The 18,249-nt window shown below is 43.4% G+C and overlaps 1 protein-coding gene across 1 annotated transcript in view; it reads right to left on the bottom strand.

Annotated features, from left to right (window-relative positions):
- Positions 1 to 18,249, bottom strand: part of DCAF17 (DDB1 and CUL4 associated factor 17) — a 1,369,255-nt gene that overhangs the window by 267,082 nt on the left and 1,083,924 nt on the right. The window contains exon 12 of the mRNA XM_069616196.1: positions 276 to 363. Coding sequence (XP_069472297.1) covers positions 276 to 363 — 88 coding nt within the window. The remainder of the gene's footprint in view (positions 1 to 275; positions 364 to 18,249) is intronic.

Genomic DNA, 18,249 nt, shown 5'->3' with positions numbered 1-18,249 from the left:
AAATCCTGTGTTACTGGCACTCAAAAGCATTGTACAAGTTGTGTTCTTCATACGTTGGTTGAAAGGCAGTAAGTAAGAGATGAAGTGTGTAGCAGACCAAATAGTAGGCAGGAATAAGATCTACTTTATGGACCCTGAAAGAATCAGTTGTCATCACCCATACCTTCAAACGGATAACACACACATTTCAGTAATGCCAAAACGGGAGGACGTCCAAGTTACGAGTAGAGTAAGGAATGTAAATGAAAGTTGTGAAACTCTCTCACTTTTATTACCTTGCACACTCTGTTGGCCATAATCACAAAATCTTCAGTAATCTGATATTGGTGGCTAATATTCTGGATCTCCTTCAGCCTCAAAACACTGCATGAAGAGATATATAGATGCAATTCAGAGAACGATAGCCTTAAATATTAGCAAAAGAACTTCAAACAAGGCTTACGTCGAAATACACACGTTTAATACACACACATTCACATGCAGTTCTCTCCTTTTCAATGCTAACATCTTTTTCTTGTCTCTGATAAATTCTCTTTTTGAGGTGAGTCAAGGTTACATTTGTTGCTGACATAATAACAAGGGTGTCAATATGAAAATGCAAATTAGGAAAAATGACGTATTCTTGTAAGTCATATGATGTCTAGAATGTGGCTAACACCACCTTAACCTACTGTCAATACGGTGATGCTAGTCATAAGGTACGAGACAATATGTGCTACCAATAACAAATATAAGGTAAGGCAATAGTACTTAACGGTCCACATGTAGCTAGACCTATACATTGAGAATGAGTTCAGTTTGGATTGCTGAGTGAGAGGAACAAATTACCTTCTTTAATGTGGTTTCTGAAGGATAACATTGTATCCCTTGGTTTCACAGATGGAAATCATTTTAAAACAATGTACTTAGAAATGATTACTTCGAAAATACTTAGAAAAATATATGGAGTTGTGGGTTTAGGGTTAAAAAGGGAGTAGGGAGGGGCTTGGTAAGGGTAGTAGTGAAGGGGAAGAGGGACAAAGGCAGGACACCCATATCTAAAAAAAATAAAAATGGAAGTAACATTTTGCGGTAGTCTCTTCAAAGTAAATGACTGAAGTGATTTCTGTCAGCATTTAACTGTGGAGCGGGTGTGCACAGCTATAATGCTAACAGTTCCTTCGATAAGGCAAGCACAAATTTTAGTCTCTGCATGGGGTGCAAACCCAGTGAAAAAGTGCCTCAGTGAAAAGCACTCGAGAAATGCAAAAAAAGGACCTTGGCTCTGAAGGCAGCAGTGTGGGCTGCACTCCCAAAATCCACATAAGTGGTTTATAATTCTTCAAAATCTTCAATAACTAATAAGTCAAATCTTCCAGTGATATCATAATGTATTCGCTGGTTGTATTCATAATCAATTATTCTTTCATATTTCATGAGCAGATGTACGATAGGGCGAATGCATTTCGGACACACATTTCCTTCGTCAGGGTCTTTTAAATCCTCTAATTAGGTCAGACAATTACAATGAATTGTCCAAACAGTGTCACAATTACATCTAGGTCAGCTAGTCACAATCAACAATATAGATTCAGTTGAAATGTTCGAAGAGTGAATCAATTTTGGAAATCCATATACGCACAGCAATCATAAATTAGTCATGAATTAGTTTAGTTAAGTTTATTATTTATATAGCACCACCTGGCCCTGGGGCATCCAGGTGCTTGAATTGAATACAGCATGTCAAAATACAACAACATAGTCCACAAATGGACAATACATAAAGTTAGAACAATGTCAGGCAGATACAGGTAATGTGCAAGGTCTTGCAGGCGTGAGTCATATAATAATGCATGAGTCAAGTAATGCATACTTTACATGGTTGCAGGCAGTAGGTATGGTAGCAGTGTGTCGTTAGGATTTCTGGGCTTCTTTGGTCAGTAACCAGGATTTGGTGGTGTGTCTGAAGCGGTGAAAAGAGGGTTCAGATCTAATGTCCAAAGGTAGTGTTTTCCAAAGTTTAGTGGCGAGCACGGGAAAGCTTGAGCCGCCTGCTTTTTGGAGCTTGTATCTGGGGATGGTTAAATAGTGTGTGTGGGGTGATCTGGTTGGGCGCGGCGGGTTGTGTTGTGAGAAATTGTCAGATAGGTATCTGGGTGCTTGGTCAGATAGACACTTGTGTGTAAGCGAGAGCGTTTTATGTTCAATTCTCTGAGGTATAGATAGCCATTGGCAGGATCGTCTGGTGTCAGAGATATGTTTGTGTTTGGGTATGTTCAGGGCTGCTCGCAGGCCGTTATTTTGGATAATTTGCAGCTTGTTAATGTTTTTTTGGCTGGTACCCAGGTATAGCACGTTTCAGTAATCTACTTTGGAGAGAACTAGCGCTCTGGCTAGTGTGATGCAGTTGGAGGGTGAGAGGTATGGTCTGCTGGCATTGATGAGCTTACAGGTGTAAGCAGTGGCGTTGATCTGTCTGGTCAGTGTGAGGGATGGGTCAAGGTAGATACCAAGGGTTTTGACGCTGTTGGAGACAGAGATGTTGTTTCCGTCAATAGTGAATGTCTGATAGAGTTTGTCCAGTTTGTTGAGTCTGGGTTGGGTGCCTAGGAGAAGAAGTTCAGTCTTGTCATCGTTGAGACAGAGGCCGTGCTTGGCAATCCATTCTTGGATAATGGAATAGATGTTATTGAGTGCTGTGCTGTCAGTGGTGTAGTCGCCTGTTAGTGGTATAAGTATTTGAGTGTCGTCGCCGTAATTCGTGTAGATGACACCTAAGCAGTCCAGTATGTCGAAGAGGGGTTTTGTGAATACATTGTATAGTGTGGGGGAGACGCAGGAGCCCTGGGGAACACCACATGTGACTGGGGCTGGTTTGGCGGAGGCTGTCGGAGCAAAGACCCTCATGGATCTGTTGTTCAGGAAGGACTAGATCCAAGCATTGACTTTGTCAGAAAATTTGGCTACTGAGGTTAGATGTTTGCAGAGGATGTCATGGTTAACTAGGTCGAAGGCAGCCGACAAGTTAAGGAGGAGAAGGAGTGCAAGTTTGCCATTATCTTTGATGTTGTCCATTTGTGTCTTGAGGTCAATGAAGGCAGTCTCAGTGCCCTGTTTAGGGCGGAAGCCTGATTGTCTGAGTCCCAGTAGGTGTTTTTTCTCAAGCTGGTTCTGTATCTGTAGGTAGGCAGCCATGTCAAGGATTTTTTGGAGGAAGGGGACAGTCGTGATGGGTATGTAATTGGTAGGGACACTGGGGTCGAGGGTGGGCTTCTTGAGTAAGGGTAGAACCCAGGAGTCTTTAAGGTTGTTAGGCACTGTGCTAGATGTGAACAATGAATTGATCAGAGATGTGATGAATGGGGCAAGATGTTTGGCTGCGTCTTTAATGATGGGTGCCAGGCAAATATCGCCTTGGCACTTGGAGGGTTTCAGCGTATTAATTATGTCTTCAACCTCTTTGGTGGTTAAGGTGGAGAATTCAAATAGGTTGTTATCGTCCATTAGTGGGGTGTGGGTGTAGGGGGTGGTGTCAGCAAAGGTGAGGCTTTCTTTTAGTCTCGATTTTGACTTGTAGCATAGCAATTTTGCCAAGGAGTGCTTCTTGTATGTTCGTGCACCAAGATATGTCTTTGATACAAGTATCTGGAATGGGGTAGGGGGATTCGAGGTCTCTCAGGATGTAGAAGAGCTCTTTGGTATTGGATTTGGCGTTACAAATTCTTTCATTATATATGTTTTTTTTGTCTGGATGATTGCTGTCTTGTATATATTGGATGCTAGTGCATAGGCTGCCTTATTATTAGTGGAGGGCATCTGTTTCCATGTTAATTCAGCTTGTCTTTTGGTTTTACAAAACGTTTTTAGTTCAGGGGTGAACCAGGAGTTGAGATGCGCGCATGGTTTGGCTTTCCGGAGTTTAAGTGGTGCTATAGTGTTTATGGCCTTGAGGATGGTAGCATTTTAGAGCTCTACTAGTTCTGTGGGGTTGGAGATAGTGGGTGAGAGGTCGATGATGGGTTGGAGTAGAGGGAGGAGTTTCTCTACTGTGATGTTTTTGCTATTTCTAGTGAGTGTAGTTGGAGCATTGGGCGGAGGATCAGATGTTTGAATGCCTTTGTTGATGGTAAATATGATGAGGTGGAGGTCGGTCCAAGCGCATGGTGTGTTGGCGAGGATGGTGGTATTACAATCGAGGTCAGCTATCCAGTCTAGGATGCGGCCTTTGTTGTGTGTGGGTTGCGAGATGTGCTGGGTGAGTCCTAATTCAGAGATGGTGATGGCGAAGGTGTTTGCTTTGTCATTTTTCTGGTCATTGAAGCCTAGGTTGAAGTCGCCTAGAATGAGAAGTTGTGAGTTGGGTTTGGTGTTGTTGGAGAGTAGGAGATCTATGTCATTGTTGAAGGAAAGTATGGGGCCTGGTGGTCTGTAGATGAGGTGGGTGGTGATAGTGTTTGTGTGATTTGTGGATAATTTGATGGTGAGTAGTTCTGCGGATGGGAGAGATTGGTTTTGTATGTGCCTTATGTTAAGGGAGCTTTTGCGATAATGGCTACTCCGCCACCTTTGGATGTTTGTCTGTCTGCTCGGTAGATAGTATAGTCGTTGGGTATGGCTAGCGCTAGTGCGGGCCGGAGGCTGGGCTGGGTGGAGCAAGGTCTTGGTGATAGCTATGAAGTCAAATTCATTGAGGGAGATGTCGGCTATATCTAAGGCGTGGGCGACTAAGGATCTCGCATTGATGAGTGCGCCTTTGATAGTTTCAGAAGTATGGCATGGTTTTCTGGTGTGGATGTGAGGTGAGGAGGTGTTGGGGCAAGTAATGGTCTGGTCGGTGGGTGGTATGGGATGAATATGATGCATGGCTGATTTGGGTAAGGTGTTGTTTTTAATGTCTGGCTTAGGAGGGGTCAAGAGGATATAAGTTCTAGATCCTAGGCAGTCGAGTCTTGATGTGCCTATGCTGGGGTAAGATGTCTTAGTAAGATTCTTGTGGGTAGGCGTGCCAGAGAGGGTGGTCTGTATTACTTTTTGGGTGCTAGGTGTAGCAGTTGAGCTGTGAGGCTTAGTGAAGACAGTCTGGAACGGGTTTATGTTAGGTAGGAAAAGGGTGGGACAGGGGATAGGATGGTGTCTTTGGCAAGCTGGTCTGCTAAGGTCATTGGGGTGGGAGAGGAAGTATGAGCCTGTACATGGGATGTCGTGAGGGACCACACAAAATGGAAACATAATGACGAAGGTCCACATTAACATATCTCAGATTAGGTTGGCAAGCAGGGCTTTGATAATACTGGATCAGGACTGCGCTTGAGTGTTGTAGCACGGTCAAGTGATATACTGTTGCGTAGTCAACTGAGATTTTGGGCATGGTCAAATAAAATGCAAGGGCACGGTTGGCTGAGATGCTAGGGCACAATGCACTAGCATGCGAGGGCACAGTCAGATAGAATGGTCATGCATAATCAACAAGATGCTAGTGCAGTGTCATAAGATACTCGCGAATAAACAGCTGTATTAGAATGCTAGGGCACAGTCAAATAGAATGGTCAGACAATCAACAAGATGCTAGTACAGTGTCAAATAAGATACTCGTGAGTAAACAGCTGAGATGAGAACTAGGATCACTAGAATGCTAATACACAATTTTATGAGATGAGGGCTGAAATAATATGGCATACACAGCTAGAATGCTAGGGTACAGTCAAATAGAATAGTAATGCATAAGCAAATGAAATGTTCGGGCAGTATTCAGCTAAAATGCTTAGGACAATATCAGATGAAAAGTCTAGTGTTTAATCGACGGAGATACTAACTAAGGTCGCAATAATGCTACAAACACAGTTATATGAGAATTGGGGGTCAAGTACAAGGGTGCACTCGAGTAACAAGGTAATGCACAATAAGTTATATTGCTAAGAACACAACCAAGAGAAATGTAGGCTCCGCGCTAGAGAGTGATCAAGTGGAAGTGCTAGTGCACGACTGATGTGAGCTGGGCTCAAAGTTGTGGTGAGAGCGATGTGTTAATGCAGTGGTTGGTTGGGAGAATCGACAGGTGAGATGCTGACTGTAGTGCTGAGTGCGTGCTGTGTCAGCTGTGTTAAGCGAAGAGGTAGTATGCTTGTAATGATCAGTGTGCCGTATCTAGAGAGGGAGCAGGCGCGGCAGGTGGAGAGTGTGAGCAGGAGCAATGCTGAAATACAAGGTTCCGGTATGCGCAGCTCTGTTTGGTGACAACTGTGGGTCATTAATCATGGCACGGCGTGATGCGCGGTTTTAGTACAAGGTAAGCAAGGGCATAGTGGGACAGGTGTTGACATGAATAGATTGACAATGGGAGGCTGCACGAGTGAGTGAGGTATGGTGAGCCTTTCTCTTAACATGCTAGGTAATAAAGTCTGTGCCACATATTACTGCAACAGTTGAGGCCGGGAGAATAAGAGATGTCCAATGATGTCCAGCGATAATGTGCAGATGCAGGTCGGGTAGGAAGTCAGAGGGCTTATTGGTCTTGAGCGGCTTACGTGTGAGTTGCCAGAGTCCAGTGGGCCAAGCCTCGAAAGCCTCCGGACAGGCTCAGGACAGGGAGCCTTCTTGCCTGTGCCTTACTGCCTGGGCCAGAGCTCGCAGTTAGATGGGCTGGTCCAGGGCTGAGGAAGACTTTATACACAAACAAATTTTGTGCGAAAAATTTTGCGAACATCGATTGTGCATTTTGAAAAACATTTGCATATTCCAACAGTAAACAGATTGTATTGCAACAATAATTCAACAGTGGCATAATATGTACATCATGTGGAGGTTGATCAAAGGAGAAGGAAACAAAATAAAAATAAAAAAGGGATATCTATAAGATACTATGAGACTCAATGAGGGATGGAAACATACTGTAAGAAATTGCCAACTAAGCTGCTGGCTCCGCTATATGCTTAAGAATATCGGTGGGCATAAACAGGGCAGAATAGCATTAACTGTGCTTAGCACAAGTTACTTCTATATTACTCAAAAGGTGAGAAGATACGTGAATAAATCCTTACCACTTGTATAAACTGTATTCTCACAATAAGATTCCTTGCAGAGTAACGTTGTTACAACAAATGAAATGTAGTTCCTATGCAGCTGTGCAAACGAATACGTACTAGTTTAAGTGTCAAAAAATGTCAACTCTGTGATAAAACTATTCGTGACTAACAGTGTTTGAGTGTCAATCCTTACCAGTGGAGCGGACTGTATTCGTGCAGTGAGATTCACTGTAAAGGCAGCTGTACAAAAAATATATATACAAGTCTCGTGTTAATCACCATTCTAGTCATCTAACTCTGTATTAGTAATGTGTCCGAAAGGTTACCTATTGTCTGTGACAGAGCTTCTGTGAGTGCATCCTGCGGAACCCGCGGTGCCTACTTTGCAGTGGTAAAGACAACGAACGGTTGTCTAGGAAACCGAAGAGGTTTAGTTTTGCCTGGATTTTGTTCGCCATGTTGGAATGGTGCGAGCTTATCTCTACATTACGCAGATAATGGCTGTGAGAGACATTGTATCACATAGTAACGTGTGAAACAAGTTTTAGAATATAAATACACTTGCTGCACGTTCTTATGGAACAGCATCATGCTTTACAAAAACTTGTGTTTAATTCACACAATCTACTGACCCGTTAGCAGGAGACGCGAGGCGGTGCACGCAAGCAGTGAACCTCCTACAGGAATCACGCGCTCAGACACAAGGAGTAAAGTTTTTATGATTAAGCTAAGAGCCCTGATGATTGTGCTTGGCACCGAAATGCATTGGCAGAATTAGCTGATATTTCTGATTGAGGAAGAAATGAATCAATAGATTGTGTGCATTAAACACAAGTTTTTTATACGACATTGGTGATGAGAATATTTGAAAGTACATACAGATAAACATATTGGAATGAAGCAATTTGAACAAGTGCATGGAAAGAAATACAGAACGTATTAAATGCATTGATAATTGAAATTGAAGCTCCACAAGAGGAGTGAAGAGGAGCACAGGGTTTTTGACAAGGTGGTTACCACCCTGTTTCTTTTTGGGTACTTTTGGATGTTAGAGCCCGAGTGTCATTGGGCTTTGTTTTACCCAGTGGCTCCAAATACTATCAAAAAGTAAAAAGAATCAATATTTCCAACAAAGATAAACAAGAATTTAATAAACTTAGTAGTGCCCACCTCAAACCCACGCTATTGTCTGTACTAACACCCATTGTTTGAAGCTGATCATCTTCTTGGGGTGCTTAAATAATAAGATCTTAGATTTTTTCAGATTTATTATTTATCCCGTTTAGTTCTGGGCTGGCCAAGGCCAACGAGATCAGATGTTCACCTGCGTCTGCTACGAATAGGTTGAAGAAAGTGGGTGCTCCCAGGCATCCCTGCCTTACCCCTCTTTCTACTGGCACTGACTCTGACAGGTAACCCTTATTATCAAGGCGCACCCTTACTGATGTCCCCCTGTGAAGTTCCATTACCATTGACAGGAGTGATTCCGGGATTCTCTTTTTCCTGAGTTTGTGCCATAGCTAAGGTCTATCAATTTGATCAAAGGCCTTAGAGAGATCAATCCACGCCCCATATAATGGTGCATCTCCTTTAGCCGTAGTTGTTTCACTGAGCAAGTTTAACATGATCCTGTTCAATGCCGTCGATAGCAGGACAAGACCTTCTCACGTTCCACCCAGACCGAGAGCTCGTTTAATAACAGCCTCATGAATATTTTACTTTCAACATCCAGGAGGGCGATAGGACGATAATTTGAAGGATTCGATCGATCGGCCCTCCTTGAAGAATGGTATTACCAATGCTGTCTTCCAGGACGGGGAAAAACACCTTTTCCGTAAGTTCTCATTGAAAAGTTGTTTTAGTAATTTTGCCCAGAGTGATGGATCTTTTCTGAGCACCTGGTATGTGAGGCCATTAGGTCCTGCTGCTCTTGATGTTGAGGCCTTGTTTATTACCTCCATGATCTCTTTCTCCTCTAGTCGCAACACCTACCCCTTGTCTAGAGGCATACATTCTGGCTCCTTTTGTGGTTTTCTAAAAATATTTGTGAGATGTTCTATCCACTCCTTTTCGGGAACTAGACTGCATAGCGAGCTGTTGGACTGGGAGTCTAGTTCCCATATTACTGACCAGAAGCTTCTTGAGTTTGAATCCGAGACTAGTTTCAGCATTTGCTCTCCCTCTCTTTGATGGCGGAGCATTTTTTGATTTTTTCCCCAGGCTTTATAATTTGTCCCGATTACTTTTATTTCCAGATTGTATGAATTCTGGTCCAATTTTAAGGCATTGAGCCCTCGCGTCCTTTTTCTCAGGTTTCTCTTTCTTTCCCAGGTTTCTTCATCAAAGCTATGCATGTGTTTATGGTTTACCTTATTTAGGTAGGGTTCGGGGGGACTAGTGACCAAATGACATTCACAAACTTCTATGGTTGACAAAGCTCTTGGGCCATTTGCTTTGGGATATTTTGTAGTTTTTTTTATTTAGTTTCCTCCCCATTGACCATATTTCGCCAATCTTAGTTTCCCTTTTATCCCCATTACTTCTTGGTTGTGAATTAGCTTGGTGAACACAGGTCCGCCTGTGAATGAAAGCTCCAATCTTGAGTGGTCCCTCCCCCTTCTCGTTTCGCCCTTAACACGGGAGTAACAGGAAAATAATCCCTCAATGACCAAGATATAGTCTAACCTCGAGGCAGAGTTTCCTCTATGCCATGTCATGCATGGCACCCTGTCTCCAAGTGAGGCATCATTTACCATTTTCAGATCCCATGTGTTTGTGAACTCGAGCCAGGCCTTACCTTTACTGGAGAGCTTCTGCTCCCCATCTCCCCCAATCCCCTTTTCTTGATTTACACACTCTGCATTGAGGTCACCCGCCAGCAGTATATTTGCTCCTTGCCACTCAGCCTTGATTTTCCCTAACAATTCTGCTGGCTTTCCCAGGAAAACCTGGATTTTGGAGAGTGCAGGGTTCCAGTATACATCATGATTAAGGAAGAGTGGCTCGGGCTGGAGGTTGGATGTACTTTACATGCCAATATTCCTATTTTGTCCTTCCAAACTAGAGTGGCATGTTTAATGGAGCTACTCAAAAGTGAAATAATCAAGCCTCCCACAGGGCGACCCTTTGCCTTTTGGCTGGCTGGCAAACAGTATGTTATGAACCCTTCAATCTCTATTGGGTTCACCAGCCACGTTTCTTGGAATACCAATAATTCCATCTTCCTGAAAAGGTAGTCTCTTGTGTCGTTCGCCCTAAATTTGCTGGAGCCTCTTGTGTTCCAGCTCACCATATGGAATCTATTTTGACTAAAGGCTCTGAGTGCCTAAGCCCATACTTCTCAGAACTTGTGTCAGGATATCGGAGGATATCGGGCAGTGCTGCCAACATTTTTTCCTGCACTGATGCCACTTGGGCAATCTCCAATCCCCATTCTCCTCCAGGCCCTTGTGGACCCCTTCCTTCTCGTTGCAACAGCTCCCCTTGTCTTTCTTTTGAATGATTTGACGAGACAAGGTGGGCGTTAGGCAGGTTACTGTGCACTGCTAATCCTTCATGTTCAAGGTCTCTTGTAGCCTTTAGGATAGCAGATTGCGCTTTCTTTGAACTCAATCCTACCTCCAACATGAACGAGTTGTTCCGTTCTGGGAATTTAACATATTCAATATCGTCCGTAGAGAACAAATAGAGGCATCTGATTTTTTTTTAATATTGACAGGATCGAAGTTCTACTTAGGGATTTAGGTTTTGTTGATTTTGCTGTCATGCTCAACCATAGTTTTGGAATTTCAAAGCCAGTAGAGGTTTCACCTGGGTTGTCTAGTTTATTACTCTGGCCCCCCAGCTTCTCTCAATTTCTTGTTTCCACGGGTCCCAGTTTCTTTGGTTTCACCGCCCCCATTCCAGCTTCTGGAATGGTTTGAAACTTTCCATTCCCCAAACTCATGATCACTGTGGGAGGGGACTCCCTCTGGCCCCTCAATTGCGGTTTCAATTCATCTTTCTTCGCCCTCATGAATATTGGGGCCATTTTTACATTTGGGACAACTGCTCCCAACAAATGTAGACTCTTCTGGATGAATATTGGACAAGTTTCAGTTTTATTTCCTTGGACCGTAAAAGGTATTGTCCATTTTTATTAGTGCCTTAGTTTGGAGGCTGATACTCTCACTCACCACTTTGGGTTGACTGTTTAAGTTCTGTTGTTCATCACTTTTTGCCCCCGTCTGTTTTTGAGCGGTGCTCTCTGGGCTACTCGCTTCTATAAATGAATAGTCCTCCGACTCGTTTCCCAGGGCTTTTTTGTTTTTAGTTTTCTTTCCTTTTTCCGTAGCCCTTTGCCTATTTTCTTCATTTGCACTTTGGTTTTTCTGTTTTTTTGGGGTTTTAGTTTTTTTTTCTTGTTTTTTTGTCAAGTGAGGATCAGCCTCTAAGTCGGTATTTTTTTCCTTCCGTCTTTTGTTTGTATTTCTTCTCCTCCTATAGTTTTGGTTACTTGTTTTGGTCCAATTTGAGGCTGAATCATTTGGGGTTTCCCCCCACATTTTCCCTCATTGTTTTTTGATCCTCTTTGCAATTTCATCTTGCTCTTCTATTAGTTGGGCTGTTCTCAGAAGTTCGTCTATTGTCGATTTCGACAGGGGTGCATCTTCGAGTATTTTAGGATTGGGCTCACCAGCTTGACTCTCTACTTCCCTCATTGTTGGTTTGTCCCTCCAATACTGCAGGGCATCCAGAAGCTGGTTTCTCCCACTCTCTTCGGCTTTTCCATTATCGATCAATAGTGCCTGAAGAAGGACAGCCTCTTTGCTTTAATTTTTTTGCTTCTTTTTTGATTTCTGTTATCGATGGAACTATTGTGGTGATGATCATGTTACTGAGACCAACCATAGAGCGTCACATTTCGCCATTTCATTTGTTAGTTCCAACAATATCCCTGCTTGGGATTGGATCTCCCCCCTTAGCAGTTCGAAGACCGAAACCAAGGAGTTTAGGAAAGTTTAAAGCACTCAATGTTGTGCCACTTGTGGTTGAGGTTTCCTCTGTTTCAACCTCTCTTCCATTGATAGCGTCTTTGTTTTGGATGATTTTTGCCAAGCCCGTTCTCCTTTCTTCCTCTTCATTTCCATTTTTGTTATTCCCCTGTTCCTCCGGTCCATTCTCTAGTGCTTCATGTATCCACCGTTGTTCTTCTAGGGTGTTCTCATTCCCGCCACTACTTACTTTTGGGTGAGTCCAGTTTAGATCTGGTTGTTCTACCAACTCATCCAGACTTCTACTTCTTCTCCTCTCGAAGTATTCCTTGATTTTTTTCTGGATGTTCTTGGTAGTAACCGTATATTCTAGGCCTCTTTTCCAATAGTGTGTCTGCTCAACTTGGCTCACTTTTCCATGTGCTCTTCTTCCGGAAACTATCTTGCTCCATGTTATGTTAGGTTTATGTTGATTGGGTTTATATAGTGCTTTAATCCAAAGCGCTTTCCAGTATAAGAACAAGGTACAATAAAGAAAGAAGCATATATACAAACATGAAGCAAACCACTGAGACAGTATGTAGAACAATTTACTGAGGTGGAGGGGGAGAGGGAAGGCAGAAGGGAGAGGAGGTAGATGGGAGGTTACAAAAAACTGAATTGAGACCAATGGGTGAGAGGAGAAGGGGAAGGGAGGGAAAGGAGATGGGAAGGGAATAGGGGAGTTGGAGAGGGGAGAAGGTAGGGAAGGAAAGTCAGGGGGGGAGTGGAGAAGCAGGGCTTTCAAGGAGGAGCGGAAGGATGAGTAGGTGGGAATGGAGTGGCTAGAAAGTGGTAAGGAGTTCCAATGTAGGGGGCGAAGAGCTGAAAGGAACGGAAGCGTGAGGAGGCGCATGGGGCAGAAGGTACAGTGAGTAAGAAGAGGTCAGCAGAGAATAGTGAGCAGGTGGGAGTATAAAATGAGAATAGAGAAGAGAGCTGGGGGGTGTGTTCATGTAGGGATTTGAAGACTAGACAGATGAATTGAAATGTTAGTTGTGAGAAGAAGGGGAGCCAGCTAATCTGAGAGAGTGAGGTGGAGATGGAATCACAGGGACCGAGGAGACAGAGTACGGATAGAGGAGTGGAAGATGGATTTTAGGTGGTTACTTGAGCCTTGGTTGATAATAGATTATTGGGTGTGCTCTCTGATGTGCCGCCAATTAAAGGTGATCCTGTTGTAGTGGAGTGTGCCATGGGTTCCAAATAAGAGCCATCCCACTCCGGCACCTTAGTCAGGTCGAGGTGGGCTGTGCTCCTTTTCATTTTTGGCTCAGTTGCAGTGTTCTTACTTAAAATATTTCTCTGCTGTTTCCCCAGGAGTACAGGATGTTTGTCACTGATTATAGGATCTGAGGAGTTTCCACCGTCTTTCCTACGGTTTACTTCCAGTCTTACTTTTATTCTGAAGCTTTTCCCCTGTTTTGGGTACGGAACAGCTTGTTTCCTTTATATCCGTATGAACAATGCCCCTCTTTTTTCCTTCGTTTTGTAAGTCCTAAACATGGAGCTCTGTATTCATGTCGCGACTCCCGATAATCCCCTGCTTTGCTTTGCCTGCCTACAGGTCACAGTGGGATATGCTGGGGTTTTGGGAATCTCCCCCTTCTCCGTTCACAGCCAGGTCTCGACCAGAGGGGTTTCCCTGGCGATGGTATCGAGGTTGTTGCTCACTTTTCTGAGACCTCAGCGCATTAGGTAACGCTAGCATACACTATCGCGTGCTATTCGCGGGCGCCCTCGTTGTGAGGTGTCTTATTGAGCTACTGCTACTGCTGACACATATTACTCGTTTTTTATTATTTTCCCCGTTTACTTTTGTTACCTGTCCAGCGCGTCCTTGCTGCGCCCCTCCTTCCTAAACTCTGTTGTTATACAGTCAGTGAAGTGAAAGAATAACAGAGCAATGACAAGCCGCTCGTCTGCAGGCTTACCTTGTTCGATTTCCGCGTTCGGCTGCAGCGGACTGGGCTCCGGGTTCCAACTAGCGCTTCTTTTTTCCAGGTTGTTTCTTCCGGGACTGCTTCCCTACGCGACCCCACCGACCACGCAAAAAACACTTGCCTCATTCCGCTCTCGCTCCGCTTGAATGGAGCTGAGTACTTGAAGGCACTCTTACTCCTTGCCAGAGCAGCCACAGTAGAAACACTCTGCAGATTCAATGTTGGAGCGTTTCCAACATGCAAAACACTCTCGCCTCACTCCGCTCTCGCTCTGCTTGAATGGAGCGGAGTACTTGAAGGCACTTCTCCTCCTTGCCAGAGCAGCCACAGTAGAAAGACTCAGCAGATTCAAAGTTGGAGTGTTTCCAACACGCAAAACACACTCGCCTCACTACGCAATTATCTTCAATATACCACGTGTGTAAATTCTCCATTTCGCAATCGGAAAAGGTTGATATCTTATCTGTGTTGTGAGAATCACAATGTAATCAAATTAAAAACTAAACAAGGGAAAGGACACAGAAAAGGAGGTAAACCTCCATGCACAGTGTGATTATTCAAGATGAACTCCAATGACGCTGTGGTAACTAGGTGCTGTTTGTGAAAATTGTTTCGCCTCTCAATTATGTTATGCGAAAATGTATTTCAGCAATAATGTAAAAAAACCTCTGTTACCATATACATCAACATTGATGTGTCAGTCCATGTGCAATATGATCATTCAAGAGGCACTTCAATGACGCTCTGGTGTCTGCTTGGAAAAACTCTTTGCATCTTTCAATTGTGTTGTGTGTGATATATATCACCCAAAATGTAAAAATACTCTATGTTAGCATATACATCAACCATGATTAGACAGTCCATGTGTTTTATAGGTATGTATTGTTCTGTGATTAAGGAGCAAAGACTTTTGAGAAAACAGCTGAAATGTGTTGTTGATGTCCTGTGAATCGTCCATATTGGATATCATCCATAGGTGGAATACATCCATGTGTACTACTGCTCATCATGAGGTTAAGATTGATAATTATAAGAAACAATGTAAATCCAATTCCTCATTTATACCTCCTGGAGAGAGAGCATCTAGTCTTTCAATGCAATAAGCATCACGTTGGGCTCTTCTTTTCTCGTCATTGCCGGGATGACCTTTGGTGTGTACTATTTAGAGTATTTGGAATCTAAGTTGGGAGACACTGTGTCCTTTTTCCACAAAATGTCTATCTACTGCTGAAACTTGGTTGTTATTCCTGACAGGATTTATGTTCATTCATTTGAAATCTCGCCTTCCTTGCTGTTTCTCCAACATAATATATCCCACAGGGACATTTAATACTGTACATCACGTTCTCTGTGGAACATGTGGCGTGATACTTCAGTTTGATTTTCTCGCCTGTTCTAGGGTGTAACACAGTAGACCTCTTAATTACATTGTTACAATTGCCACCGTTAAGGCAAGGATATGTTCCTGGGTATTTGTCTGGATGTTGGCTCGCTGTCCGGCTTTTGGTATCAAAAAGCATGTTCGAAGGTGGTTACTTTTTTGACACGCGAACACTGGTGGTCGATGAAATAGGTCTTTTGTTCTTTAATCGCTAGTTAGGATACCCCAATGATTAACTATGCTTTGTTTGATTAATCTGCTCAGTGTTGAGCATTTTGAAACAAATACGAGGTCAGGGCTTCCTTGCTTAGGTGTGTTCACCAGAAGGTTGTCGCGATTCTGGTTGTTGGTTTTAGATAATGCTCTTTGCAAGTCCTCATCAGGATATCCCCGATGGTGAAGCTTCTCTTGTAAGGCAGCTCGTTGTTCCTCAAATTCATTGGGGTCACTCCAAATCCGTTTGACCCTGAGCATTTGAGCATAAGGCAAATTCTTGAGAATATTTGGTGGACTAATTTATGATTGTTGTGCGTATATGGATTTCCAAAAGCGATTCACTCTTGTGACATTTCAACTGAATCTATATTGTTGATTGCGAATAGCTGACCTAGAGGTAATTGTGACTCTGTTTGGACAATGAATTGTAAATGTCTGACCTAATTAGAGGATTTAAAAGGCCCTGACGAAAGACACGTATGTCTGAAATGCATTGGGCCTATCATACATCTGCTCATGAAATATGATAGAATAATTGATTATGAATACAACCAGCAAATACATTATATCACATCACTGGAAGATTTGACTTATTAGTTATTGAAGATTCTGAAGAATTATAAACCACTTATGTGGATTTTGGGAGTGCAGCCCACACCGCTGGCTTCATAGCCAAGGTCCTTTTTTGCATTCCGTCAGCATTTACTCATCTTGTGAAATAGTTGCAGGGACAGTCTGAGTTCAGGAATCTCCATAAACCCACCCGGGAACATCGTTGTAGCTCGACTGCTGGCTCGGTCACAGTCCCAACGGTGCCATTCGTGCCAGATGTGAGACAGCTGGTTTATACACATGGAACCAAATGTATCCCCATAGGACAGTTTCACGAGAATTTACCACCCTCCAGAGATCAAGTCTGCAAAAGGGATGTTCCAAAATGGCCATTCTGCCCTGTCAAACAGTCTAGGCTGTAAGGCTTGGCACATGTATGCAGAAACAGCCAACTGGTAGTCTGACAGGTTCCCTTAATGACTTCAGGAAAAACCATGTTTGCAAGCTCACAACACATCTTAGCATACATGGCAATCGACAATAGATCATCTGCTTGGTTACAGCCTTGCTCTTCTGAAAGTCCGTAAGCCAAAGATCTCATTGGCAGTCTGGTAGTTATTTGCATGGGACACACAAAAGTGGAGCACCCACTTTCGATCAAAACAGTGAGACCCCTGCTCTGTCTACAAAAGGTTGCGAATGAGGGAAAAACACTAGTAGATGCATCTACTGATACTACTTTTGAAAAAAGAGAGGGCTTCACTCTCAAAGTTCCCTTTTCCTTTGAAATAACCTGAAAGGAGAATTGAGATAAAGCACATTCAGCACACTCACATGGCATGCAGAATTGATAGAAGATAGCTATCATGGTGATGAGTTTTTGAGAGTAGCAATGCATACGCTCAAAAGGAGCAACCATTAGAAATGTCAAAACGAAAAATCTCAAGATTGAATAACAAAAGGCTTCGGTGTTCAGGAATTAACCAGCCTTTTCAGAAACTGTATGGTGATGGACATTAAAGAATATGAACCCTGGATAGGGGCCACCTTGCAAATGGATAAGACAGATAGATGGCACTTAACAGTGCATAGATTAGCCACTTATCTACTAAGGGGAAATATTGTTCATCCTGATTTCCCATAACAACTAATTGTAGGCACTGTAGAGAAACCCCTCAACACTCACACCAGAAAGAATGCAACCTACTAGGGAAAAAGGTCTGGCACACATCTTGCAGAGAACAAGTTTTATTTCCACAGGAGATAAAAACGCACCAGCAAAGAACTCTACTGCCACGGAGCGCTCTGGCAAAATCAGGACCAAAAACGCATTAAAAGGGCAAACAGCGTCATCAGTGATATAAGCTACATAGGTTACAAATCCGAATGGCTGGTTGGTGTGACCCGATACATAGGATACCTGCTCCATAAGGGATGCCAGGCCATTGGTCCCAGCTTCTTCTGTCGTTCTTCTTCCATGAGGGTTCCTTCTGGTGCGTCATCGGGAACAAAGCTACTTTTTTTTTTTTAATTCGGTTTTTATTAAGGTTTTTGTGGTTATAACATAAATGATGCAATAATACAACCAGCAAAGTAAACATTGCATAGGAAAGAAAAAACAAACACAACTTATTCCCCCCTTCCACCCATTCCCTCCCCCGTACCCCCTTCCTCTCCCATACCATGGTTCGGAGGATGATAATAATAATAGGGTCCATCTCGCTGTCTAACAAGAGTGCGTCTCGGGCATGGGACAGACTTGAAATGGGTGTGGGTCGCTCATCACGCCAGGGCCAGTACCTGTAGGCCGCATCTTCAACTCTGAGCGACATCCTCATGATCAGGAGGGGGTGACCAAACCACAATGTTCAAACCTGGGAACCAGTCCCGGATGTATCATGCGTTCTATGCTGTTTTCCCATTCTTGTCAAAGAAGGGAAGCCATAGGCCCTCAATATTAGACTTGGATTCGTCAATTAGGTGAGTCAAAAATTCCATATCGTATACTGCCCATACCCATTCCCTCTCCCCAGGGGGTTGGGGCGATTTCCATTTTTGGGCCCAACAACATCTGGCTGCAACCAACATAATATGCAGCATATGGTCATGTTTAACCTTTGGACCCCCCCTCCACCTCAATGCCG

The sequence above is a fragment of the Ambystoma mexicanum genome, chromosome 9 (assembly GCF_040938575.1).
Source record: "Ambystoma mexicanum isolate Mex_15411 chromosome 9, UKY_AmexF1_1, whole genome shotgun sequence".
NCBI lineage: Eukaryota > Metazoa > Chordata > Amphibia > Caudata > Ambystomatidae > Ambystoma > Ambystoma mexicanum.
The sequence above is the reverse complement of the archived record's forward strand: the minus strand, read 5'-3'. Positions and strand labels throughout refer to the sequence as shown.